Here is a 27,921-nt window from a genome sequence, read left to right on the forward strand (position 1 = left end):
TATGAACTTGTAATTGTTTAACATTTCATACAGCCAGTCAAGGAGGCTGCAGGACACAGGGCCGTTGGGTTGCCAGCTGGAATTGGCTGAGGTCAGCTGGAGGCAGAAGGGAGTCTCTGACCTCATCTGGTCGACATGAGAGCAATGCATAGGTGGCCTCATCAAGTTCCCAGTGCCAGGACCTGGCGGTGTTAGGTGGCATCTTCAACCAATAGCTCATTTTCCATTCAGGCCTTTGAAAATCCATTCCTGTCCACAAATTATATTTCCAGACTAACATGCAACGGTACAAAAATACAGTATCTGTATTTTTATCTTATCTATAGAGATTCAAATCCCATTTCTTTCAGCCCGGCTCCATTTATGTGTACTAATTATTGCGTAAAAATATTTATCTGTTTATGCCTCCTGGTGTTTCTGGTATGATTGTTAAAATTCAGAAACTTTAATTGCAGATACACAAGCACAATTTATGGCGGGCATGGATAATGGAATGGAGTCTCCAAGTTTGACAGGATTCTTTTTCAAAATGAGCTGCTTATCAACTATTAATTTACCTACTTTTGGTTCAATAGAATTAATTAATGAGATGTTATTTGAAAAATATCTCCAGAAGTTTTTTGTAAAAGACAGACTTCTTTCTAAAGCCAATATAGGGACTGCAGATCCTATGTACAGGCTTTTTCTGGTAACAAAAGGGATGAGTACATGCCTGAATTAAATGAGTTTACATCTCTGATTATTCTGATCAAAATGGGCAGTGGTATCTTTACCAACATCTATATTTCATCATGCTTTGTAATGGGGCATTGGAATTCACCTATGATGTTGTGCAACAAAGTATTGTCCAAGTGCTTCACAAAAATGGAATGAGAACTGAAACTGATTCTGCCTGCTGTTGAAATGACTGGCAAAAGAAATGTGGAAAAAAGCCTCTGAATTTAAAAGCACTGGAAAATATTATCAGTTTCTTTATTATTTTAAAATAAGATTAACGTTGGCAGTGCTGCTTTTGTGTGTTTTGGATTTACTCCTGGAAGCAAACAAGCGTTCTTGAGTGGACATAGTGCTGAATACTTCCTCAATCTCCTTCCCCTTATCTGCTTGCTGTCGGCGGTGGCCGCCAGGCCCACTGGAGCAGGACACCTTGAAGAGGAGGCTCAGGGAGGACCTTATTTCTCTCCAAAATTACCTGAAAGGAGGTTGTAGCCGGGTGCAAGTTGGGCTCTTCTCCCAGGCAACCAGCAGCAGGACAAGGGGACATGGCATTGAGCTGTACTGGGAGGTTTAGGTTGGCATTAGGAGGAATGTTTTCACAGAAAGGTGATTAGAGATTGGAACCGACTGCCCTGGGAGGTGGTGGAGTCACCATCCCTGGAGGTGTTTAAGGGAAGACTGAACATGGCACTCGGTGCCCTGGTCTGGTTGACAAGGTGGTGTTGGGCCATAGGTTGGACTGCACGATCTCAGAGGGACTTTCCAGGCTAATTGATTCTGCGACCCCTTCTTTCAGATATTTTTTTTATCTGAGTGGTAGGAAACGTAGCAGGGTGTTTTTTTTCAGTCTTGCCACAATTAATTTGTTGCCAACCTGCCTTGATCCAGGTACACTGAGGGGCCGTGTTAGTGTGTGATGCTCAGATCCAGGCACTGCCTGTGGGAGATGGCTGTCACCTGACCTGGGAAAGGATCGCACGTGGGGGGGTTGGGGATCTAGCGCTTAAGGGAAATCTCTGGAGACCAAGAACGGGGGCGATTATGTCACCGGGTGAGCAGCTGAGAGGCTTCGCTCTGTTCCCCAGGACCAGCACACAGCTCCTGTACACTCCCCTCAGCCCCGCGGAGCCGCCCAACCATCGAGGGCTGCGCGGGCCGAAGTGAGGCGGCGGCGGGGAGGTGCGAGGCGGCAGCGCGGTGACTCAGCCGCGGGTACTGGGAGGTACCGGGGCCACACGGCGGGGGCGGGACCGGGACCGGGACCGGGACCGGGACCGGGACCAGGACCGACACCGGGACCGGCACCGACCGCGACGGGCCGGCCCCTGGAGTGCGGGGCCAAGGACCCCGCAGGGGGCGGGGCGAGCGCTGTGTGTGTGACAGGTGCGGCGCGCGCGCGCCCGCCGTCACCCCGCGCCCCCCCTTCCCTCCCCCCCGCCCCGCGCGCGCGCGCGCCGCCATGAATATGCAAATATCGGTATAATTGCCAGCCAATGGCGTGCGCGCTGGTCACATGGTGCTGGTGGAGGCTCAGGGAAGAGAAGTTGAGTCCGGGCGAGCTCGGGCAGCGCCGCCAGAGCTGAGCGAGCCGCGGGCGAGCGCCGCGCCTCCTCCGCAGGGAGCCCGCCGGCCGGGGCTCTGCCTGGACCATGCCGATCCTCCTCTTCCTCATAGACACGTCCGCCTCCATGAACCAGCGGGCGTACCTGGGCACCAGCTACCTGGACATCGCCAAGGGCGCCGTGGAGATCTTCATGAAGGTGAGTGCGCGGCGCCGGGGGAGCCGCCGCCCCCCTCGCCCCCGTCGCCCCGCTCACGCCGCTTCTCTCTGCTCTTTCCGCAGCTGCGGGCCCGGGACCCGGCCAGCCGCGGCGACAGGTACATGCTGGTTACGTTCGACGAGCCGCCCTACTGTATCAAGGTAATGACCCCCCCGGCCGCCTCGGCTCCGCGGAGGGGCCGCCCTTAGCGCGGCGCGGCCCCGTCCGGCCCGGCGGCGGCAGCAGCAGCCTGTGAAGATGGCGGACATTTTGCTTTTGTATGGAGGAGAGAGACTGAGGGCGCTGCTGAGATGGAGGAGGGGGGGGGGAGGAGACGGGCGGGCCGTGATTCACCGCCCCGGCGCAGCGAGGGGCGGCCGCGCTCCGCCCCCTGCGGGGCGGTGGCTCCGGCGGGGCCGGCACCGCGCTCGGGCCCCGCGCAGCCCCGAGACCCCCGGGACGCGCGGGCAGGGTGGGGCAGGCCCGGCCCCGGTGCGGGCTGTGGGTGTGGGACAGCGCCCGCGGCTGTTTCCGCCTCTGCGATTCAAGAAGCCCCAGTGTTGGGGTTGTGTGTCGCCCTGGCCCCCTCCACCGCCCCGTTCATCCTGATGAGCACGGTAGCCTGCACCAGTTTTGTGGAGGGTGGTCGCAACCGCCACTCTGTGTAGGGTTGTGGTGAGCTGGATGTGGGGCCATCGAATCACCAAGGTTGGAAGACACCTTTAAGATCACCAAGTCCAGTCATCAACCCGGTACTGCTACTGTAATTCCTAAACCACTAAACCACATCATCCAGTGCCAGCCTCTTAAACACCTCCAGGGACAGTGACTCCACCACCTCCCTAAACAGTCTGATCTCCTGAATCACGAAAATTTTCTTTCCAATATGTAATATGAATTTCCTCTGCCCCAATTTAAGGCCATTTTCTCTGGTCCTCACTGCAGGCACAGCCGAAGAAACTGGCCCCTTTCTCACTACAGGCTCCTGTATAGGAGTTGTAGAGGATGATGAGGTTTGCCCTGGGCCTCCTTGATAGTAAACAAGTCTGCCTGGCTGGCTCCTCTTGTCCCTGTTTTCTCATTCCTCGAGTTTGAGGCATGTACAGCCATGCCATTCTCATCATATCAGCTGCACCACGAGGTTTAGGCAAAAGTAAAAAAAAAATCGTGCTGCTGCATCTCTTATGCTGTAGGCTGCAGCTTGCTGATAGAAACGTCCTAACTTAAAATACTTAGGTAAAGTGTGTCACAGGAAGCATTGCTATGGGAGTTGTAGAATCCTCCTGAATAGTCCTGGATTAGGACTATATTTGCTGACAGTAATATGCTACTTATCATAACTGTTGGGCTGTAGACCCATACTGTGAAGGCCAAAGAAGTTCATGTACAAACACATTGTTGGTCATCCTAGAGAAGAAAGGAAAATACTCTCTAGATCTCCCAGCTAGAACTTCTTGAGACGTTTTAAAAGTAGGTGGGCTCACTGATGCCATGAGCTTATTCACCTGTTCGCATCTTTGATAATGAGGAGATGTAATTATCATGAGCTATGAATCTTGGCTCCTTTCATCAGGAATAAATTTACACAGCGTTCTGAAGTGACAAATCATAGAGTAAGTATTTATTCTTTGGTATTGCAGCTTTCATTTCCTCAGAAGGAGGTGTGGAAGTAATTTATATGAATTGAAACCATCCTTGACTTACAGAAACTTACTGTCAAAAAACCTGCATCTGCTTAGGAGAGGTGTTTTTTGGACACAGGGCACACACCATTTGCCCCTCCCCTGTTTGTGGCTTGATGCAAACCCCAAGTATTTGTTATGCAAGTGTTAACTGGATTTCTTGTGTTCCAGATTTCTTTTCTCCTGGTTTTGTGTCAGATATTTTACAAGTGTATCTTATGTTTGAGAAATGAACTTGCTCCCTGCGGTGACTGCAAGGACACTGGTGATTTAATAAAAATAATGACTTTGCTGCTGGAGGCCTGTGTGGTCATGCTACAGATTATTACCACATCTATACTCGGATTTGTTGAGGAGGATTCTTCTGTTTAATGAGCATCTGTGTACATTCTGATGTGCTAATGAGCATCTGACTGTTCACAGTTTTAGTAAATAGTAATTGAAATAAATAGGACTGTGATACCCGTCACAGCATTCAGTCATATTTAATACATGTTAAATAGCCAAGGGAAATGAAAAGTATTGTGGTTCTTGTAACTTGCTAATGTCTCTTCTTAGAAATATATATTTCTGTCTTTAGCATGCTGGTTTTTAAATTGGACTTCAAACAATCTTAAAATATTTTTTCAAAAATGAGTAACTTTTCTAGGAACAGGCTGCAGATTCAATGAATATTTGATTATAGTAATTATGATCACAAGTGCAGCTCAACTATTGCGTAAAGACTTCATGGCATAAATGAGTGTTATTGGGCTCTCACCATGTCTGTTCCTGGAGCAGAGAAAGCCTCACAGCAGTGATGACTCCCTGTTGGAAGACTTGTTCTCAAGACCTTCACTGGTATTTATGATGTTCCCTCTGTTGTGTTTTCTGACAACCACAGTTGTGCCAGGAAAACTTCGTGGTCTAGGCCAGATTCTCTATGTCTTATAGAACATGCTTGTAAAAGACATAAAATCTAGTTAATTTTTAATGCTGCTGCAAGTTAAATATTTTATTTCTCTTGATTTAGGAAAGGTGAAAACAAACTTGGCAAGTGAATGTATTTTGCAGGCTTGCTTTCCAAGTATGCAGCAGTGGCTCCTTTATCCTCTTTGTTTTCTTTCTGATTTATACTAATTTAATTACATAGTCTCTCAGATAGTTTACCAGTGAAGCACTTGAGGGAAATAATCTGGTGGTGGAGTTGAGACCACCTAGGAGGCAGAGGAATTTCAGGACCTTGAGCCTTGGAGCAAGAGTAGCTGAGATACGTGCTTTAGGTTGGTTTGTTTCAGATTTTGTTTGCTTATAGCATTAGGGTATTTCAAACCAACTGCACTGGTTCACTTTTGATGGACAAGAATACATCAAGAAAGTATTGCTCATATGTATTGTGTTGTGCTAAGTGGAAGGATCATGCTGTTGCACAAATGGTTTGCCAAAATCTGTGCAAGTAAGGTTTTTGAAATAGTCCTTAGTATAGATGGTTTGAAATTATTTACTGGACCTGTTGCTTCTGTTTGACTGCTTAGGGCTCTCTCTGCCATTTTTCAGAAATGGAATTATTTAGTCTGTCAGTTTGCAGTGGGGCTCTGCAAAGAGCTGTGATGACAAGTGTTTAAAGAGGAGTCAGGGTACTGTCCTGGGGAGGTGGGGACAGGAGCATGGGGGTGGCAGGAATCTCAGCCCCACTCTGGCATCAGATGCCTCTGGAACCTCATCAGCTGTTTGGCTTCTGTTTGTTATATAATGTATAGGTGATGATTTGTGACAGCAATTATGGTGCAACCATTTATAACTCTTACTTTGTTTCCAAAATACTCTACAGCAAGAGACAAGTATTTAATACTTTAAAAGCGTGTTATGAAATGTATTAACCTTGTAATTGTCTAGTGATGTGATCCTGTATAGGTCAGTGGAAAAATACCTGTACGGTCCATTGGATATTGGGTCAAACTCTCCATTTTATGAACTGGGAGGGAAAATTAGTATGCTGTTTCATGGAGTAAGAAAGCCTTATGCTTTTAGTGTATTTTTTAAATTAAAATTGTGATAGGATGCTATCAAGTGAGTCTGTCTTAGTGGCATGTTAACATGGAAGTGAGCCTATCTGTTCTGGTATTTGGGTATCTGATTTTGGGTATTTGGCATGCATGGGAAGGTAGTAACATGTATAGTAAAGCACCTTTGTAAAAGATGTCTATTACTGTTAAAACACTAGTGCTTAAATTTAAGTAAGGAAGGAATTTATTCCCAACATGTATCCAGTTGGGCAGGAAAAATGGATTTAAGAACAGCCTTGCTTTGCTGCCTGGCAGGGTGTTTGATGTTCCTGGCCTTCTGGCTAAGAGAAATCCATTGTCCTATTCAGGGAATACAGTTCCTGATGTGTCCTTGTTTTAAGAACTTTATGTCCCTGGGTTGCTAGAACCCAGATCGTGCTCCATCCCAGCTGTCTTGTGGCTTGGTGCTGCAGCACCTCCAAGCCTTGTGTGCCAGCCCCACCCTTTTCATCCCTCCCTGCACAACGTGGCTGATCCGGAATGCCTGGGCAGGAGGGTGGGAGCAGGGCAGGGTGTTCCTGACTGACAGTTCTGCACAGCACTTCCTGAGCTCCCACGGTTTGCAGGGGGCTGTGATGAGCTGTTGGTGTGGCCCTCATGGTGTTCTGTGGCTTTTTTCATATATTTACTCAGCTGATTTTTTCCCCCCCAAATCACATACGTTTCAGCATTCTCTGTCAAAATACAGATGTTTCTCTGTATGTAAGCACATGCTGTGGTGTAAGTGGGCAGAATCTTAATCCATTTTGGTTTGTTTATTTTTTTTTTGTGAAGTAATGGTGCTAGAGTAAAAGTACAGGGAAAAGAGAACTGTCTTGTCACCTACTCTTTTCCCTCAAGCTTTTCCTATTTTCCAGTGATGATGTTTCAGCAAGATCTATCTAGATTCATCTGAAAACGGAGGTCATGCTGAAATCTTAACCTAAAGAGCTTTTGGAAAAGAGAGCAAGGCTTAACGCTTCATTTATTTTTTCCATTCTTGATTTTTGTGAGACCTCACATCCTGCAGTTTGTGGTTTGCATGTGGATTTGGGCTGCAAATAGTGAGTTCAGGCCCAGACCAAAAGCACAGTGGTGGCCTTATGTGAAGTTACTGATTAACTGGACTGCCCTGTTCCCTTGTGATTGATATCTGGCTGCTGGCAGTGATACCGCCTTTCCTCAGGACTTGAGGAGTAGTGTTTATGATCTGTTCACAGAAATATGATTTCTGTTTCATGCTTTTGTGAGACTCTGTAGTGTGACCTTCATAAATGATCTGGTCACAAGTGAGAGGACTGAGAGAACATAAGTTATATTCCGAAATACATGTTTTCCTCCTTCTGTTGTGTTATACTGAATTCAAGAGTCAGCTGTGACTGCACTGGAGAAATTGGCTTCACGAATTTGAGTGCAGAAATATGTACATAGCCGTCTAAGAAGTAGCTCAAATTATTTTATACAGTGTGTGTGAAACACTGCACTGTTTGAGATGTGCAAATTGGGACTGATGGATAGGATGCCTTCCAGTTCCACTGCTGTTCCCTGCTAGCCTGAACATATGTTTCCGTGCTAAAGAACTCCCTTGTGGAAGCAGCTCTTTGTGATGGACTCTGAGCAACCTCTTCTTTTTTCCCCTGAAATTCTGGAGTTGGGATATCTGAGAGGCTGGAACAGGAATTTGTAGAAGGCTTTTTTTAAACGTCTGTCAAAGAATACTTATTCTATGTAAATAACCTGTTCATTTATGATATTGAAATAGTGCTTCAAAACTGGGAGTTCATAAGGTCCCACTCAAGGAGACTAACTTTGCTGTCTTTTATTTCAGTGGCACAGAAGTTTCTGCCACCATTTTTTAATTTTGGCTTCATGGAGAACCTGTGCTGCTGCAGAATTGAACCGATTGCCACTCATTCTGCAGAGGGCAGAGGCAAATGAATAGGCTGGGCTGCAGAAAGAGAGATGTAAGATCTGTTTGTCTGTTTCTGGAAGAAATTAGATCAGAGCTCCTGACCCTGAGCTGCAGGGAGAAAGAGAAACCAAACCGTGAAACCTGTTGGGTTTGAAGCAAAGATCTGCAGGAATGCTGCCTGGGGTGGTAGGAAATGCATTAGTGTGTTTTTTCACTTTTGTGAAGGAAGAAAACCAGAGGAATACCTGGTATTCCAGGTATAAGGTATTCCAGGTTAATAAGCTTAACTGTAGCAGATCCACAGAATAAGGCTAAGTTGATTAAGTTTTTGCAAGAACTTTGAGACACTGGAAACCATTGGGTTTTATATGTAAAAGATCTGACTTTTGGCAAGCACGAGTACTTGGTGGTCTGGCCTGTGCTGTGGAAGGAGTGGTGTGGACAGCTGGGAATACACTTGGAGGTTTGAAAGCTGGCAGTGGGGTGTGCAGGCAGAATTTTTGGTGCAAGGCAGATAGCAGCTGCAGGGGCAAGGGGGAAGCTGCTATCCAAGAGGTGCAAAAGGGAAGGAAAGCTGAGGTCAGTGGGATAGGCCTATCTTTCTCTCCAGATATGCTGTTAATGATGGACATGCTTAGTGAACCCACTAGCCAGGCACTGTTGGAATGGGGTTGAAAAAAGGTGCTGAATGTAGTACTGAGGGACTGGATGAAATGTAAGCAGTGTCAGTTCTTGATAACTAATTCGGGAGGACTATATTCTGTACTTGATTCGTGGAGAGAGATAACCATTCCTGTTCTACCGCTATTCACTTTTTGGGTCAGTTACAGCAGTATTTTTATTTCTGAGCACCAGCATCTTCCATTGCTGGGGAAGTACTACACACGCACCTCTCCTGCATGTCTTCCATGGTGCTTGTTCAAGGCTTTGTTGTTAAGTTTGTGTGTTTTCAGAAGGCTGTCTTTGAGCAGAAATGACTGGCAGGTTAAAGCCAACGATTGCTTTTCCTTTGTTAAACACAGTGACTTAAGGAAGAGAAACAGGAGTCAGTTGTTTAAAGAACACTCACACAAATCCTGATTGTCTAGTTTTTTTTGAAGGCAAAGCAAAATCAACTTAATACTGTTTGGGAATAACTATCAAACAGTTTTTGCATGCTTCTTTTGATTTAACTGCTTTGAATGTGTACAAAACGTTCCTTTTTTTTTTTTTTTTTTTGGTTAGGCAGTTAGGCATCTATTTTGAAATTGGATAAGTAAGGCCATAGGCAGAAGGTTCTTGTTGGTGCAGGTGATAGGTTTTTATTTTACATACTGCAGTGCATGTCTCTCAGAATCTGAAAACATCTAAAAATCTATTTTACTAAAATCTTAGGAATCATCAGTTGTCATCTCTGTAGCAAGCAAGGAAATATTGTACCCCTTTTAGCTTATAAAGGTACTAAATTGATTCCTATAGAGAGTATCCTTTAAAAAGCACATTGCCACTCCTGAGAAACATCATATTGGAGAGTGTAAAACACGTTAAAATGCTTTTAAACATGCATAAGCATGCTGTCTTCTTTGTGTCCTGGTTGTGAGTTGTAATGAGCATCCTCTTCCAGGAACTGGTGTAATGAGGACTGAACATTATAATGAGGAGTTTTCTGAAAAGTAATGTACCTTTTGCTTTTAAAAAAAACCAAAGCAGTAATAATCAGGGTGATTCATTCTTCTTAAAGGGATAGTTTTGTTCCTTCTGAAATGGACGTATTTTGTAAAAAATCAAATTCATGCAAGAACTTAAAGGTGGTGGTTAAATTTTTGAGCGGAATTGATTTAAATCGATGGACAGTTTGGAAATTACTTCTTGGTAGATGTGAAGAACTGAACTCTGCTTAGCTGTCCTTTCTATTATTATAATTTTGAAGTAGTTAAGTACCTGGACTTGTGCTTTCTCCTGCTGCCTTTCTTCATGGAAGGGTGAGTGTGTGTTGCTAGATTAATTCTTAATGAAAATATTTTAACTTGTTCTGCTTCTACAGGGATCTGCGAAGTAAAAGCTTGCTTTTTCACGTGAGGTGTGTTTCTGCTTCATATTGTACAAAGGATAAGATGCCAGAGGCCTTGAAGGGAAAGCATCATCTGTTCATAGCCACTATAGCAGTTTATATTTTCATCTTTTTATTTGGTTCTTTATTTGGGCTTGGACATATTCAAAGATGTAAGCCCTTAAGACTACAGGATGAACTAGACAAAAGTAGATATGTTTGCATTAAGAGGCTTAACTCATCCTCAGTGCAAAGGTCACTTTTATTTTAAAAATAGAAGCTTAAAATGTGGGATCAAACAGTTGAGTTGGATCTCCCTAGTTGTGTTTTTGTAGGGAGATGTTCTGTAAGGAGGAAGGTGCTTTGTGAAGTTGGTGGTTCCTGCCACATAGAATCTTTATGGTCTGCCTCTTCCCCTTTTGTGCTGTTATTATTTTTAGTTTCACCTAGGAGGTTTTCAAAAGATGTCTTTTTTGTTGGTGTATAGATGTAAAAGGGTCTGGGCCTTGTACCCTGGCTCTGTGGTATGGCTAAAAATATGCACAAAGTACATCCGTGATACCTTGAGAGTGGGCATTCATTCTTTTTAAATTTTATGAGAACTAATATAGCATTAAGTGCTGATTGGCTTGCATTTTAACAGTGGAAAAAGGTAATTAAGATTGCAGACACTTCTACCCTGTTCACCCTTGCATATTTTATAACAGCTTGCCAGGAGGAACTGTAATTTGCAGCAGTAATGCAACAATGATGTTTTGAGCTTGCTGTGATCTAGAAAAGATGTAACTTAGTGCTGTCTCTTACAGTGAGTGTTGTCATACCTCAGGCAGCTGGGATCCAGTGGGAAAAAGCACGTTCTGTACCGTGTGACCTGTGATCTGGAGATGAGTGCTTTTGAGGGGGGAGCAGTGCAACTCCAAGGGCCCTTTTAGAAGGTTCCAGATGGCTTCAGCCTTAGTGATTCTCTTCACTGTCTGTATTTTGAATGCCTCTATCCTTGATTTTATTTAATAACATAGGCTACCAACCACCCTCCCCCAAACCAAACCAAACAACCAAAAAAAACCCACCCCAACAAACAAAAGCATACCCCCCCCAAAAAAATAAAAAGGAAACAAACAAACAAAAAAAAACCTCCCCAAAAAAAACCAATGGAAAGAGCAGCTGGTGCTGTTCTGAATTATAAATGCAGATTGTCACTTAAGTAATGCACTCGTGTAGATTGAGTCTTGGAATTTATTTCTCTTTCTTAAACTGTATTCTTACAATGCGCCTCTTAATAATGTAACTCCTGTGCTTCTATGCTGTCCCTCCCCCCCCCCCCCCCCAAAAAAAAAATAGCAGGGAATGATTGAAAGGAATTTTTTTGCTTTGTATTTTTTCTCGCTAATTTCAGAATACTTAGAAGACATGTAGCAATCAATTTCAGCTGTAAGCAGCATGTTCTGGGATTGAAGTTTCAGGAATGTGCCGAGAAAAAAGTACATTCTTCTACAGACTTACTGTACAGATCAGTATCTGTAGTTGCCCATAGACTTGTATTGATCTGTTTATTCACTCTGCAGAGCATTGAAGAAACAAAATTTATTTTGATGTAAGAACTGAGATTGACAGGGATCTCTGAAACTTGAACTGCTTATTGTCAGATAAGTAAACAAGTCTTGTTTGAATTTTAAAAAGCTATTATTATTTTTATTGATATAATTTTTATTTCACAATTTAAACAGTTATGATTCTTTCCCTGTGTATCTATGCAAATTTCAGGATAAGCTGCACTAGATTTGTTAAATGTTGCTCTAAACTAAAAAACTAACAGTTCAGAACTCCTTAATTTTACTTTCTAAAGATAAGGAAATTGTTGATTTGTCTGTGTCCTCACAGAAGCTTTTAAAATCTTAAACGTGTGAAGTAGTATTTTAAAAAGTAAGACTCTTGGTAAGATGGATGTTGTCGAGCAATTAATTGGACAGAAAACAAAGATCTACAGTGTGGTTAAGCTGGTGTTGCCATGCTCTGCTTCTAAGTGAGTATAATGCATTAGCGCTGCTCTTCATCGCTTGTTAATGGTTCAGCCAGGGAGTTTTGATTAAAAAAACAAAACCAAAAAACTAAAGCTCTGCTTTGTGGGAGAATGTGCATCTGTTGAGGCAGAACACTCGGTGCCTTTAGCTGCTGCCAGGCCTCCTGATGGTGCTCCCAGGCTAGGATGTGGTAGGACAGGAGGCTGGATCATGACGTGTGACCTGCACTCAGAGGGCCTGGCCTGGGGCAGTCTTCTCTAGTCAGAAGACTTAAGCTCAGGTAGTGACTCCTGGTCCAGGTGACTCTTGCATTTAAAGAAATCCAACCTCGCCATCATCTGAAATAAAAATCTGACCAGTAGTAATGCTCCCAGGGCCACCAGTGTATTTTTGGCTGCATCAGGATAAAGTTATTTGCTAGGCTGGCTAGTTGATATTTCACTGAGTATATGAATTTAATGGTCATATAAAGTATTTCTTTTCCTCAGCAGTGCCTTGTACAGTATTTCAGACATTAATTGAGGAAAGCTGGTGATTAGATGACTCCTTCTAGATTTACCTTCTTGAGTTTTGAAGTAAATCTGCAATACCTGTAGCACTTTGGTGTGCTGCTCTAGTTCTGTGATGTGCTTTTGGAAGGAAGGAGGAGGGAATGTGGCAGTTTGCAAAATAAACGTGAATCATGTTGTGTTGTTTCAGCTCTGGGCTGTAAAGCTAGAGTATCATCAGTAATGCTCTTCCACTTGATTTCCAAAAACGTGCAGTGAGGAATCCCTTGTGTTGATGGCACCTACTCTGTAACCTCTTGGTTGTTGTTTTTATTCCTTGTGACTTCTCCAGCCGTGCTGAGTGTAGGAAGGGACAAGGAGAAGGACAGAGCTGGGGCTGATTTTTATTGAAAGCATATTTGGTAGACTGAAAGAGCAACAGGCGCTATGAGTAGCTGAAAATCTTTGACTGAAACCTCCGGATTTCAGCAGTTGCCCTCCCTACAGTGTTTGGATAAGATGCACCTATAATGGTATTTCTGAAATGACTGCTATGCTGCTGAACAGGAGCATGGAGCCTCTTGTTATGCTTACTGTGTTATGGCTGCAAACTGTGATTACTTCTGTGTTCCCTCTCCATTAAGGTGTTGTGTGAAATGTAGCTTGTTCCGGTTCAGCTCTGCACTGAAATATCCTGGCGTCTCGAGTGTTCCTCAGAAACAGGTGCTTTTTTAACTGGATAGTGTTTTTCTGTAAATAAGAATGCTTTTTGGAACAGGGTGATACCATGATCTCTTGGGTATTTATACTTTCCTTTTTCATGTGTTTCTTTTTATCCTTGTACAGGAAAAAGTGCAGTGAGAGGAACTGTCAAAACACATGAAATACTGTTGACCAAAAAGCTAAATCTAGAGATGGGTTGAAGCAGCAGCAGCAGGTAATAAATAAAAAGGTGGTATAGGGTTTTTTTCTTTCTGCTTGGCATTGATTATTATCCCTTGGTTCCAAGCAGTTTCCAGCTTTGAGTTGTTCATACAGCATCTGCATTTGGCATTCCTGTAGAAGGTGCTGCTTCTCTCTAAATGCTGGTATTAACAAAAGGCCCCAGTACTCATTTCGTAACTGGAGTTTAAGAACTTCTCTGCTAGTGTTTTGTAGGGGTGCTGCGCTTAAAGATTATTTGAGTTGTTCTTAAAATAAACATCTTGAATTCTTCTTGAAGGAAAAGCGTTTCTGTGTCTTATTTAATGGTGAAGTCATCTTGAAAGGACAGTGAACTGTGTGGTGTAGTTTGCCTGAGCTTTCTTTGTTTTTTGTTTTATTTTGTTTTAAGGTTTCATGGAGAAATACTTCTTTCTATACGAGATAAAATAGTTTTCTGTGTAGCTGACTGCCTGTAATAAAAACTGGCACTTAGATACTGTGTTTGGAATACAGTCCACATTCGCTAATGTGCTTTAGAAAATCCAACTGGTTCGATCTGTCTTTAGAAATTTTTTAGTCTGATGGGTGCAGGTACAGGATAGTTCAGCTTAGAAATGTGCAATTGAAGGGGATCTTCTGGGCATCTCAGTTCACACTGCAGCCCTTCCTTGAAGTGCAAGGCCTGGATTGCATTGAGGGGAAGTGAAACTGGAGGATACTCCCCAGGCACTGTGATGAGTGTCCAGGAGGGGCCAAAATGTAGCTGTTGTGTCCCAAGGGACAGCTGCCCTGTCTGTGTGCCCTGCCCACGGGCTTAGAGGTGCATGACACCTTCCCTGCACTGCTTCCAGCTGTGTAGGGAAAAAAAGTGTGGGTGAGGGGAGGAGAGATTCTGTGTTATCGAGGTACCTAGTGTGTCGCAGAGGAAAATGAAAATTGTACCTGGAGCTGGATGGAGATAGAGGGGTGTGCAAAGTGACAGATTTCTGCTAAAAATCTGGTGTCAGAGTGTATCAGCTGTATGGGATCAACGGAGTCATCTACTCCAGTTTCTTCTTTTTTTAAGATGTGTTTTTTTCTAAAGATGTTTTATAGCAGTTTATGCATCTCTGGTCTCTTGGAGACATTTTATGCATATTAAACTTTTGTGATGTTTTATTTGACTGGAATTTATAGGCCTTTTAAAAAACTAAATTTTCAAAAAGTTCCCACTTGATATAAAGAAGCACTTTTGATGGATAGTTTTCAGTTTGAGTGCCCTACAAAAGCAGCAGAAATAACTTCACAGTCAGAAACAATTAACTTACTATTCACAATACTTAGCCTTAACATTCTGACCTGGTGCTCACTAGCTCTGGTGTAAGGAGAACCAAGTGATACTTCTGTAGACTCTTCACTGTACTTGACTGCTCTGCGGGATTATTGAAGGAGTAGTTTGAACCTGTGAATTGGTTACCTGCTAAAATACTCCTGAGATGAGAACTGAGAAGGAGGGCCTTTGTTAGGCAGGTCTCACTGCAGACAGCAGCGTGCACCTCCTGGAGCAGCCAGTGAGCCCTGGCTGCACCCTGCTTTCAGCACCACCAGTGGCTGATCCCAGACCTGTGTGCCAGTTCTGTGCTGGTCTCAGACACGAGAGGTGGATGCTGTGCTGCTCTCCTGTGCCAAGAACAAAAAAGAATTGATCTTGGGAATGTCTTTGCTACGGGCTGTTCAGTGCTGTGCTATGAAAGGACTGATGTGTTGCACAGTACAAATTAGGGAGTAGAAGTGCTGAAACGAGGCAAGAGTTCTGCAGCCAAAGGTACACAAAACCTGAGAGCTCTGTTGCCTCAAAAATGGCGTTCATAAGTACTTGAAGGGGAGTCAATGACTGTAAGTGTCTCTTAGAGCGGTTTTTCTGCCCCATTTGCACAAACATTTGTGAGGATGGAATTGGCAGGTGATTAGTAGGTCATATGATTTTGAATTATTTTAGGACATGAAAAATTTTAAATAAAAATGTATTTGGTGTTCATAGTGTAGTCAGTGCCTTTCTTCTCATATGTGGTATTTCTGGATAGCAAATCTTTGATCAACAAATCAAACATGTGGGGGTAGCATGGGCATTGGCTGCTCTGTACTGATGAGCACCCTTACTCTGTCCTTCAGGGGGACACATGATGCCAGCACCTCTCCCTCTCCCTGTTTGCTGAGTTTTATTGTGACAGAACTGGGGTGACCAAGACAGTCCTGGCTTGCTAAAACTCCTATCCCAAAGTTGCCAACGCTCAGGCAGGGAGACTCAAGGCTACGTAGGAAGTTATTCCTTGCTGCAGAACCCACAGAGCAGTGCTGGGGCTGGGTTCAGGAGATTACAAAGAGGTGAAGATACTTTGGCATTTGGGAAGCAGCCCCTTGCATTGTAGGATGTCCATAAGAATTACTCACTTTTGTACAAAAGAAACACCTGCTTCACTTTGGCTCAGACATGAGGAGGTCTGAGTTGTGATCCTGTGTACTGTCACCAGTGAACAGAAAGGTAATTTAAAAATGAATCATTCTGGTGATTTGGGAGGCTAAATGCTCTGCTGGTTTCACTGTCTGTCTGTGGTACTTGGAAATTCTATACCAGGAGTTGTTTCAGATTTCAACAGCTGGATTTTTTTGTTACCATATTTTTTCCAAATGATTGCCACTGACAAGCTAGGATGCCACAAGCATGTTGTCTTAAGGTACTCTGTTTTCCCAAGATGGGTGCATTTAATAATAGCTTGAATTGCTGAGAAACTTAAATTGTTCAAACTGGTTGTAACATCTGAAATGCAGTTGTTCTTTCTAGGGAAACATTAGCAGAATTCTTAAAAAATCTGTATGTTTGATTAAATATTGAGTACTTACTGTAACACAGGCTGTTGTGACTGGCATGCAAGATTGCATATTGTCTTCTTGGAAGATTATTTTAGTAATGTTGCAGTTTTTGAATTAGATCTGAAAGCAGTCCAGTGAACAATAAGCTATGTAGTTCAGTCTTATGGCATTGCTTATTACAAGCTCTAAAGACAAAGACTTGCAGCCTCCAAAACACCATGTCCCTGGACTTCCTGGAGCTGGTGGAACTGGGAACTGCTTTGGACCTGGAATTCTTGTGTACTAATGCCCAGCCTTTGGCTCTTTGGCCCCTTTTTTTACCAGTTGACCAAACTGTGCCAAGAAATAGTTGGAAAGAATAAAAGAAAGCACAGCACCAATCAAAGCCATAACAGACCAACAATTAACCAGTAAAAAACCCTAAAATAAGACCAGTAAACCTGACAGATAAGCTAGTGTAGCTGAGATTTAAAGACCTGCGTGTTACACGTGTTCAGACTTGGTGCTGTTTTACTTGTATGTCGATATTGCCCCCTTTTATGTGATAAAGGTGGGTTTGTTTTTGGTTTTTTTTTTTTTTTTTTTTAATTCCCTCTACAGCATTTTATAAGATTTTCTTTCTAGTCTCTTGCAACTAAAATCTTCTGTTTCTCCCGAGTCTTGAAGGGCTTTTGAAGCTACTGACTCTGACCAAGATTTTCTTTGGCTGCTCAACTCTGTTCTTTTGATGTTCAGTTAGTCCTGATTCTGCTTGGTCTAAATAAGGCCTCCTTTTCTTCACTGGATTTTTCACCTTGGTGTTTGAATTCTCATTAATCTGGGCCTTTCTCCTGCCAAAATAAGCTGTTTTGACCTTACCTGCTTCTTGAAGCAGCTGAAATACTTCTGTGGCTGTGTGGTGAAATATAGAGCAGGGCATGGATTTGTCTGAAAACTAAGTCACCAGGGAAAAATGTTACTTTTAAAGTATGTTATTTCTTGTCAGCATGATTTGCTCGTAAAGGCTGAAGCCAGGAGCTGGAAGGTGGTGTGATGCATCCAAATCTCTGGGTGGTTTGTAGGATGGTATCCAGAGCTTGCAGAAGGCCAAATGACAGTCCATTTTTGCCTGTTGTTGGCATAAGCAGAGGGTGAGATTTTCAATTTTAGTACTTGTTTTTTCCTGTCTTTGAAAGTCTTTTGGTATGTGTTTAGAGTCCAAAATTATTTGTTCATATAAATTATCAAAGGAAAGGCCAGTAACATACTGGCAAGGTAAAGGCTGCTCAGATTGCTATTAGTAAATTCTGGGCATAAAAGTGACTAAATCGGAATGTAATATTGAAGATTAGGAGAAAATACTCTCACTGTTCAAATTGGTTCATAAACAGCTGAAATAAGTAATATTCTGTTCTGACTTCTTAGTTGCTGACCTGCAGAGGATGTGTAGTTTTGTGGAATATGCTTGTGTTTGACCCTTTAGGGTTGTGGGGTTTTCATTGGGGATTTTTTGGTCATTAGTGTTTCTCCTGACAGACAGAGTCAGTGGATTTTTTGTATGCAGCATCAGTGGCAGTATTTTAAATTTAGGAAGGATTATTATTTAATCACTTTAACGTGAAGTCATTGTGCCTCTGCTTGGAGTTGGGTACTTGACTGTCTTGCCATAAGAATGTTCCTACTGTATATATGGAAAAGAGAATGTACAGACTTTGGGGCTGGAGTTTCTGTCCCTGAAATATGTTTCATTACATACATTGGCTTGAATCTTTCTGGAGAAAAATGTTTTACAGAAATAGACTTTCTTGTCATTCATTTAAGTGTTTTTGATTCAAGAATCTCTTTTTTCAGGATAACGTAGAGAATGCAGTACATTAACTGATCAGACTTTTATTTAGAGCTGGATGTGGAAATCTTGCATTTGCTGCTCTTGTTGTTACTATGAGAGGTTCTTCTATTTTACTCTGTTTATTTCAAAGGTATTTTTCTCTTTGTCTTTATCTTTAAAGATCCTGTGAGAGCTGTAAGATGAAAAACAGTTTTCTTGGACAGCCAGCCATTGGTGATCAGCTGCTCCTTGTATCTTCAGCTTCCCTACTTCTGCCTGGGGAAATGGTACATGTTTTATTTTGCAGGCAGTTGACCATGCTGCAGCGAGATCAAACAGAGAGCTGGAAGCTGAGCAAACATTTTCACAACAGGAAAATAGCAGAATCTCCAAATATCACTGAAGACTCGTACTGTTTATTTTATAAAGAGTACTCTTAAATTCATTGGAGTTCAAATCAAGAAATGTAGACTGAGAATAGTGTTTTCTTTGTAAATTATTTGTTTCTCCATGTCCTTTTGTAGCAACTAACGCAAATGGTCTTTGCTGGAAAACACTTTTTGAACTCCAGCCTGGCTGTTCCCAAGAACTTTGATGAACTCGTTGATGGATGTTTTTGTGAGACAGAAGGGGGCAGCCTCACCTACGTTTATGGGTCCATAGAATTCAGACAAAACAATTTTGGTAACTTCACTTAAAATTGTAGGATAAGGCAAATCATCTTGTTGGGATTTGGTGCTGTTTCACTCTGAAAAAATACCATTAACTAAGTCACTTTTACTCCAAAACTGTGACCGGATGCTTGCGCTTCCTTTTTGCCTTGGGGTGAGCACAGGTGTGGGAGGTTGCTGTGGCTCTGCTGATGAGATGCTATATTTTAAGTTGTTGTGGTTCTGTGTGGGTATTGATGGTGTTTTGTTGAGAATTACCTGGTTTTTTTGAGCTTCCGGGGCAATTTAATCATAAAGCTGTCTTTATGAAAATCTTGGTGAAAGCCTGTTCTTTCTTTGCCCCATTGCAGAGTTTTCTTTCTTGTATGCCTTGCATTAATCTCAAGCTAGAGGAACTGGTTAAGGGAGCTAAACTTGACCAAAATGCTTTTGCTGTATCATCTTATGATAATTCTCTGTTCTGAAAAGAAACCCACCCAGCTTGGGCTTGTCAGCTCAAGAGAAGTACTGATCATCACATGTCCTTCCTACTCGATTCTTACACTCTTTTACAGTTCTGAACATGTCAGTCCTAAGACCATTTACAGAGCTCTCAGTGTGTAGTAAAGATTTGCAGTGGGATAGAGCTGCTTAAAAAAGCGCAGGCAAATCCTGTCCTCTCATGTTCTTGCACAGCTTGGCACAGCCAGCAGGTGGTTGCTGCTGAGCCCAGTGCACAGGGAGAACCTGCTTCACTGGAGGTTGTGTTGCTCAGAGGTTGTCCCAGCAAAAGTCAAGCTGTCTGAAATGATCCTCTCCATGTCTGCGTAGCTGGGATTCCTGGTGGAGCACAGGAATGTCTCTGGTGCCAGATTATAGTGAGCCTGAGTGAATAACTGCTTGCTTGCTGCAGGGGTGGCTTGGAGAGTGTGGTGTAATAGCAAGGCTGAGAGTTATGGGAATATCCAGGACTTCCGTGCTTTGGTTGTTTGCGCTGAGGCATCTTTAAATCCTGTACCAATTCCCTGGTATGAGCTGGTCTTCTCTAAAATAGCTTCCCAACTGTGCAGCAAACAACTTCTAGGGGAAGCGTATGAGAATCACACCTGTTGGGCCTGCTTATCAGAGGGTCCAGAGTGCTTGGTTTGACTGATCCATCCACACTACATGCTGTTCCTTCTATCCCTAGGCTTTGTCAGCAATAACTTTTTTAAAAACCTCCAAAATTTTAAGCTGTTACCCTGAGATACTTAACAGTGTCACGTAGATAGGGTGTTTGCAGCCTTTCCTTCCAGACTTAATTTATGGAAGAAAGGACAAAAAGGGAATGGGTATATACCAGAAGAGGCAGCGACTTTATGCTGCTTTTGTCTTGGCTTTACCTTTGCTGTTACGTTGGCAGCTGCATTTCTGTTTTCCAAACTTGGCAGTTTTTCCTAAAAAAGTGCTCAAATGCTGAATCCAAATACTTCTATTAACAGCATCATCTCTACAGCAATTTTCATGGTAATGCAGAGTTTTTCCAGTGTTTGGCAGTGCGTGTTTCTTGCATCTCCCGTTGTAGGTGTAACCATGTTTCGCATCAAGTTGTGCATACCTGGATTAGGTGTGTGCAGCATATGAATGGTGCGGTGCATCTGTTAATCAGGAAGATAATTAATTTTTGTTGGGAAGAGAGATAAATGCCAACTTGCAGTTGATTGCAGTTTGCTGCTAGAATAACTAACAAGCTTTATTGTTTTATGTAACAGGCTGGATGGAAGGAAAACCACGCAACATTCATGAATGAACTGAAAAACCTTCAGGCTTCAGGACTAACAACCCTTGGTCAGGCACTCAGGTCATCATTTGACTTGTTAAATCTCAATAGATTAGTGTCTGGAATAGACAATTATGGACAGGTAAGAAATCTATTTATAATCTTCTGTCTTTAATATTTCTATGTTTTTTTAAATTATAGTTGGTGAAGGATTTTGATGGTCTGAGTTCGTTTTTGAATTTAACTCTTTTTTTTTAATGTTGGATATCTCTGCATAAGAGCATAAGAGCTTGAACTGGGAATTTTTTTTTTTTTTTTCTATTGTGGCTACTGAAAACCCCCTGGAAGATGCTGACATTTTTTTTCCTTACTGAATTACAAAGAAGCAGAATATAAATGCCCCAATTATAGACATGCAGGAGTAGCCCATCTTGTGTGGTTCTACACCTATTTAAAAAATCACAGGATTATTTTGAAAGATTGCTTATCTTAACTGTTTATTTTATAATGACTAAAGTACAAGCCTCTAAGCCTGTGTGTTAAGGTTGGTCTTAGCATTCTTGTGCTTTTGTCTTTAGGGGAGGAATCCGTTCTTTTTGGAGCCATCTATTTTGATTACCATCACAGATGGAAACAAACTGACAAATACAGCTGGAGTTCAAGAGGAGGTAAACTTGAATTAAGTTCTTTCAGGTTATAATTGTGCAAGTTGGTGGTATGCTGAGATGAATATTAATCGTTTTTTTCCCGCTAATTGTACTTCTTCATCATTGACCTGTTTTTATAGAGAATAGAAACCAGCTATTCTGTCACTGCCCAGCCCCCAAATTCACACTCTGTAAGGGTTTTGAGATGAGAACTTCAGATAAATTAGTGGGTGGAGAGAAACGGGGTCTTTTACAGATAAGTGAATGAATTTGGACATGATGTTTTTAGCTGTTTGTCAAATACTGGAAAATGTTCTTAAATTTTTTTTTACCAGCTTCATCTTCCGTTGAATTCTCCTTTGCCTGGAAGTGAACTAACCAAAGAACCGTTCCGTTGGGATCAAAGGCTGTTTGCTCTGGTACTGCGTTTGCCAGGAGCTGCATCTGCTGAACCAGAGCAGCTTGGGAGTGTGCCTACTGATGAATCTGCTATCACACAGATGTGTGAGGTTACAGGAGGTAACACATGTGCTTTGCTTCACATTTGGCATTTGCCTTGAAATACTTATTTTCTTCTAATTCACCTTCACGTCTTCCTGTTTTCTCTGTCTGAATTACTGTGGGTCCATGTGAATCCATGTAGTGCTTTCTTGGGATTCCAGTGGCAAAGGAGAACTTTAAAATAAAGCAATATTCCTATTTCGGATCTAAATGTGAGAGCATTTTTCTAAATGCAGTAAGAGGTTTTGGAAAATTTCTTTGGTTATTCTGGAGGGTAGCTTTTCTTGTCGTGAGCCCTGCAGGGCTGATAAGCTAAATTTAATCTTTAAAAGATTAATTCTGGAGCCTCTTGCTTGGTATGTTGATTAGATTTTTTTTTTTTTTAATTGGAGCTTGGAGAAATTGTTGTGTGGAAGGAGGAGGTTTGGGTAGACAAAAGCAGGTAGATTGCATAGTCTTGGTGAAATCAGGCCTCCTAAGGGCCTGTATAAACTTTGCCTTAGTCCAGCTTGATGAAGCCTTAATGGCCTCTTTTTAGTAGCAATCTCAGCAGGTTGTGAAGTTTTGGTGGTTTTTCTTGGTTGTATTGCATTTGCAAAGTACTTTGGCTTTTACATAAACATGTACAGAGTTTGTTGCTGTTCTTTTGGATAAAATTGCAGGCCTCGGCAGTGTGACTTAGGTGATAAAATATCTTCCTTAAGTAAGTTTACTCAAAATTTGCTTTTCTTTTTCCCTGTGTAATTTCTCTCTTGTGTAGGTCGTTCATACTGTGTTCGGACACAAAGAATGTTGAATCAGTGTTTAGAATCTTTAGTTCAAAAAGTCCAAAGTGGAGTTGTTATTAACTTTGAGAAGTCAGGACCGGACCCAGCTCCTATTGGAGAAGGTACAGTGATTGTTGGTTTTTTTACCCTGTTCCTAATGTTTAAGACAAAATGTTTTGTTTGTATGTAGATGTCCTTAAGTGTTTCATGTCCTTCCTGCCAGCTTTTCCCTGTAGTGTACAGGATGCATCTTTTACAAGTGTTAGTTTGATCCTTGCTAAGTTAAATGATGCCATATGTCTGCACATGCTTGTATGGATCATCTACTGCTGGCTGGCTCTATGTCACTCCTTTTACCTGTTTTTGGATGGCTGAGGAAAGTGAATGTTTGCAGGAAGCATTTAAGTTTGAATTACAGTGTTGTCAAGACTGTACTTGAAATAATTAAATCTAGCAGTAGTGTATTTAAACACTTAAACATCTCTAATGCAATCTCAATGCTTAATTTTCTGTACATTTTCATTCTGCTGATTGATCACTGAACAGTAAGTTTCAGGTGAATGTTCTTAGCTGTGAGTGAAAAACTGCAAAGAACAAGGAATGTCTTTGCTCTCTGTCAGTCAAATGCAGAAGAGGAAGGTGCACTCCAAATGTGGAGCAGTTCTTCAGATTTGACAAAGTTCATGGCTTGAAGGAAGAGGAAGGGGCTGACCAGTTCCAGTTGAGGAAGTTAGGTTCCTGGAATATCAGAAAACGTAATAGCTTTTAGCATCACCTGAACATTCTAGCAAGGCCAGCTTTATTCCTGCTTTCATTCTGGAATCAGCTTTTTCTATGTTTGTTTTCTCCTTTTGCCTGTTTAAAGAAAGCTTTCCTATAATGCTGTGCTGGACAATGCAGCGGTAAAATCCCATGTCCCTGGTGGCCCAAATGTTCTCTCCTGTGTGGCAAAATGACTGGTGAAATTCGGGGGGATTTTTTGTTTACTTCGTGTTTGTCACATTTGAGTGGTGATGGACTATGGCTATGAATGTATAAAAATGTCAAGACTAATCATCTATATGGGAATTGAGAAAGTCCTAAACTAGAGGGAAATATGATGGATTTTTCCCAAGCTTAAAAATTGCTGTTTTTATAATGCAGAGAAACCAAATTGATGTGTCACTGAAACATGGTTTCCACAGTATTACTGGTCAATTCTGTAAGGAAAACTAGTAATGTAAAATCTTTTTAGAACGAGATAGATTGGTTAAGTGGGTGATCTCTTCTGTGCTGTTTGCTTTGAAGGTCAGTCTTTGAAAACTACTGGTTGCATCTGTAGTGCTACAGAGTTCTTTGTCCTCAGCCTGCAAGGGTGTCTGCTGGTGCACTGCAGTGGGCTGGCAGGGAACACTGGCCTTTGCAGCAGGCTGTGGGGTTAAGTGATCTGTGAATTGTTGTAATTGAAAATGTGGCAAAAGCTGCCTCCTGCAACATGGATCCAACTTCTCCAAGAAACCTTGCTCCTGAGTTTCCACTAGTAGCCGCATCAGTCAGTGGGCGTTGCAGTCCATGTAAAAATGAAAATGCCGATTCTTAGCCTTTCCAGGTACAGCAGGACCAGCAGTAGTAGCTTGGTGCTGCCTGTGGGAGCTGTGTCAGACACTGAGCTTAAGCAAATGCATTTTCCATGGTATGTGAGTATGCCTTGCTGCACACTCACTATGTAATGGCTGTGCCACAGGAGCAGAAGGGAGATCAGAGCAAATACTGTGGTTGTTTCTCAGATGATTCTGTGATGCACCTGGATGCCTAGGTTATTTCAGCCTCTGATGTAAAGGTGTCTTTGAAACAAGAGTAATGAAATGCCTTACTGGCTGCTAATACAGAAATTTTGCTAGCAGAAAAATGCATGCATGTAGCTTTTCATTTTCTTTTTGTTTGTTATTTTGCTTTGTTTAAATTTTAGATGGACTTGTTGATTCATCCAGGCCCATCAATTCATTTGCTTCTCAGCCGTGGCATAGTTGTCATAAACTCATTTATGTACGGCCTAACCCTAAAACGGGTGTTCCTGTGGGGCATTGGCCAATCCCAGAATCTTTTTGGCCTGATCAGAATTCACCAACACTGGTAAGTGAAATAAGAACTGAAAAAAGGGATTCTACACTAGTAGTTGAACAGACTGAAAATAGATAATGGATGGAGTAGTTTTTCCTTTCTCTATTTATAATATGATGTGACTTTGCTTTAAAGGTTAAAAACTGTTTTTAACAGTTTTTAATGGAGTGGTATAATCTAATGTGGATACTGTAACCTGTGACATTTCTTGTATCCAGAAAGTTGACTTCCATGTATATGGTTAGTTAATTTGCTGACTGGTTTTTAAAGGTTACAAAATTGGACTGTAAGTTACTTCATGTACCACAGACCGTAGTGAGCCTATTAATTTTTAATCAAAGCTTTAAAAAATTCATTTACATGGAAAAAAAAGTATTTGTTTTTGAAAGAAGATGAACCATTGGGTTTTTTCCTTAGTATCACTTCATGTGTGGACTCTTCTTTCACCAGCGGGAAGAATTAAACTGAAACAGAAGAGCAACTCCCTGCAGAAAATGAGGAGAAAACAATATTAATTTCTCGTTTTTTTACTGAAATGATCACACGTTTGGCATGCCTTGCTAGCCTTTCTAAACATCTCTTTTGTTAGGCATGTTCTGTTCCTGCACTTTGCAAGTGCACAAGGTACTACTGTCTGTCCATTCCCCTTGCTCCCACCTCCAGATTAAAGAGAGGAAAAAAGAGAAAGATTTGTAGAGAATTCTTTGAGAGATTCTTTGTGATTGAGTGCCATCTCATATCTGTTTTTCTGTGAATTTCAAGCTAAGAAGAGTTGAAGTTTCCTTTAAACCTGCCTGTGTAGTTGTAGCTTGATCGATATAAAGGCTTTTAAATATAGGGTCATATTAACCATGTTTTTCTCTTAGTGGGAAGAATGTATCAGTTTGTGAGCATTTTTTTTTCAGTTAGAGAAATAGTTAATCTAGATGGTTATGGGAGCTTGTATTCTGTTCTTTTTGAAAGAATATTGTGGAAACTGAGTGTTTTAAGACTTACAGGGTGGTGAAATACCTGCTTATGGATGTTTTTTAGAGAACTGGTTTGTTTACCATAAATATGTGAAAACTGATACCCTTTTCCCTCCCTTTCAGCCTCCACGCACAGCTCACCCTGTGGTGAGGTTCTCCTGTGTGGATTGTGAGCCCATGGTCATAGACAAGCTTCCTTTTGACAAGTATGAGCTTGAGCCTTCACCCCTCACCCAGTACATCTTGGAACGAAAGTCTCCCCATACCTGCTGGCAGGTACTTGCCCTTTATTTGATGCTAGAAATGTAATGGGTAATCTGAGGTTCTTCAGTCTTTGCAAGCCTGGAGAATTGGGGTCTGGTTTAAACTCTGCAGCAGATGAGAAGAAACATGTCAAGGTTTCACTTACCTCCTTTCTAAGAGAATTATCAGGAGCCAGAATTGAGTTCCCTCCACAGGCTTTGTAATCTGATTTAATTCTCTTTCTAGGTCCATCTCATTTTGCTAAGAAATATGTCCCCCAGGTTCCATTTCTGGCTAAATTGAAATTCTCTGCAGGCTTCCATTTGCTTACAGGGAAAACCCAGCACTAGTTTCCATCATGTTACTTAATCAGCAGCTGCAAATCATTTTCACTTGATGGTTGAAGCTGCTAATGGGAATTGAATAGAAGCTGTTGATCCTGTTGGCTAGATTGGCCTTGAAGAGGTCGAAGTTCTGTTGTTGAAATCCTTTGTCACATGCTCCTTTTGTAATTTTTTATAAGTTTTTGTGTCCTCTGTAAAATCAGGCTCCCTTCTTGGTGGTGTTCCTTTAAATATTAGCCTAATGTGTACACCAGGAGTATGCTTAGTGTGATACTTCAGCTGAAAAGGTGAACTTGGAAGTGTCTCTGTTTTTGTATCCCTAAAAAATATTACAAGTTAATTGATGAAAGTATGACATGCATATTCAGAAGAAAAATTTAAGTTACTTTAAAAAAACCTAATTTCAAAAATGTCCTTTAAACATTCATAGGGACATTATTTGCCTGAGTTACTAAAATTACTCTGCTGTTTTTCAAAAACTGCTTTTCTTCTCCCAGCTACACATCAGCCCCTTACAAATCAGTGAAATAGGTTCATTGTCATAGAAACCATGTAACAAACCCAGTTCTTTATGCCCTGAAAAAGCAGAGGAAAACCACTTGCTCATTGCTGCAAGGTTTATTTTTTCCTAGGAAGACTATATTTGACTTAGATGTGGGTTATTTTGCTTGCCTCAGTCAAGAACATCTACCATTTTTATCCTGTTGAAATATTGTTTACATGTATTGTTTTTCCAGGGTTAAGACCCTCATATATGTGCACTTAAAAAAATAATGTTAATTTTAAGAATGTCAGCACTGGGCATAAGCTCGATATTTCTTGGATGGTTGTTTGTTTTGTTTAATTTCTGTGCTTAAAACGTTTTGCATTTCTTTCTGTCAGTGTTGTAAATATTAGTTGTGCTATTTTTGAGTCAGAAGACTGATTTCAAATAGCTTGTTTATTTTAACATTCCTTCGACAGATGTCCCCTAACCTATTTTAAATAATTCCAAAAACTCTTCAGGCATCACTTCACAGTAGTTTCACTAAAGCATTAAAGATTACACTGTGAAGAGCATTTCCACACTTACTGGGTGTGCACTAAATGTTGCATGTCTCCGTTTTTGACTGGGGAATGTAGGGCCGTACTCACCCTGATGTGTTCTGATTTGCCTGTGCTTGATAATTTACTGTCTTAATGCAGTTGGATTCAGATTGATTTGAATTTTTAAATGCCCCATGCTTAATATTCTTCACATTCCTCATTCTAATACAGTGATCTCTCTTATTCTTTGTCAGGTATTTGTGAGTAGCAGTGGAAAATACAGCGAACTTGGCCACCCGTTTGGGTATTTAAAAGCAAGCACTACTTTAACCTGTGTAAACCTCTTTGTGATGCCTTACAACTACCCTGTTTTGCTTCCATTGTTAGGTAGGTAACACATCTGCATTGGACTGCCAGTGCAGCTGTTCCAGAGTAAAAGCAAAACAGTAATGGTTGGTGTTCTGCCTTAGTTTGAGACGTTATAAAATTATGGAGATCAGAGAGTAGAGAATGTTGCAAACTCTTTTAACGTACTTTGGGAGGAGAGGATTTTCATACCCCCTCTCCCTTTTTTTCTCTCCAGCAGAGGAGGAGAGCTACCTGCTTCCAGTGCATGTTTGATGCTGTTCACCTCCTAGACACGTAGCCTCTTCCTTAACCTGGAGTAAGCTTCAACCTCCATTCTTTTCCCTCATTTAGGGT

The 27,921-nt window shown here is 41.8% G+C and overlaps 1 protein-coding gene across 9 annotated transcripts in view; it reads left to right on the top strand.

Moving 5' to 3' along the window:
- Window positions 1–2,230: 2,230 nt before the first annotated feature.
- Window positions 2,231–27,921, top strand: part of LOC136288654 (integrator complex subunit 6-like) — a 40,265-nt gene continuing 14,574 nt past the window's right edge. For 3 of the 9 annotated variants that reach the window (XR_010720547.1, XR_010720548.1, XM_066182084.1), the window contains exons 1-8: window positions 2,231–2,638; window positions 20,616–20,765; window positions 21,202–21,291; window positions 21,606–21,789; window positions 22,532–22,660; window positions 24,487–24,650; window positions 25,730–25,882; window positions 27,474–27,606. Coding sequence is in view for 6 of the 9 variants with exons in the window: in XM_066182084.1 (XP_066038181.1) it covers window positions 2,231–2,638; window positions 20,616–20,765; window positions 21,202–21,291; window positions 21,606–21,789; window positions 22,532–22,660; window positions 24,487–24,650; window positions 25,730–25,882; window positions 27,474–27,606 (1,411 nt within the window). In the remaining 3 variants the exon portion in view is untranslated. Of the gene's footprint in view, window positions 2,639–20,615; window positions 20,766–21,201; window positions 21,292–21,605; window positions 21,790–22,531; window positions 22,661–24,486; window positions 24,651–25,729; window positions 25,883–27,473; window positions 27,607–27,802; window positions 27,884–27,921 lie in introns of all 9 variants that reach the window. The other 6 variants (XM_066182087.1, XM_066182089.1, XM_066182090.1 and 3 more) reach the window with 6 other exon arrangements.

This window comes from Chamaea fasciata, unplaced genomic scaffold (assembly GCF_029207755.1).
Source record: "Chamaea fasciata isolate MVZ Bird 193981 ecotype frontalis unplaced genomic scaffold, bChaFas1.0.hap1 SCAF_4, whole genome shotgun sequence".
Classification (NCBI taxonomy): Eukaryota; Metazoa; Chordata; class Aves; order Passeriformes; family Sylviidae; genus Chamaea; species Chamaea fasciata.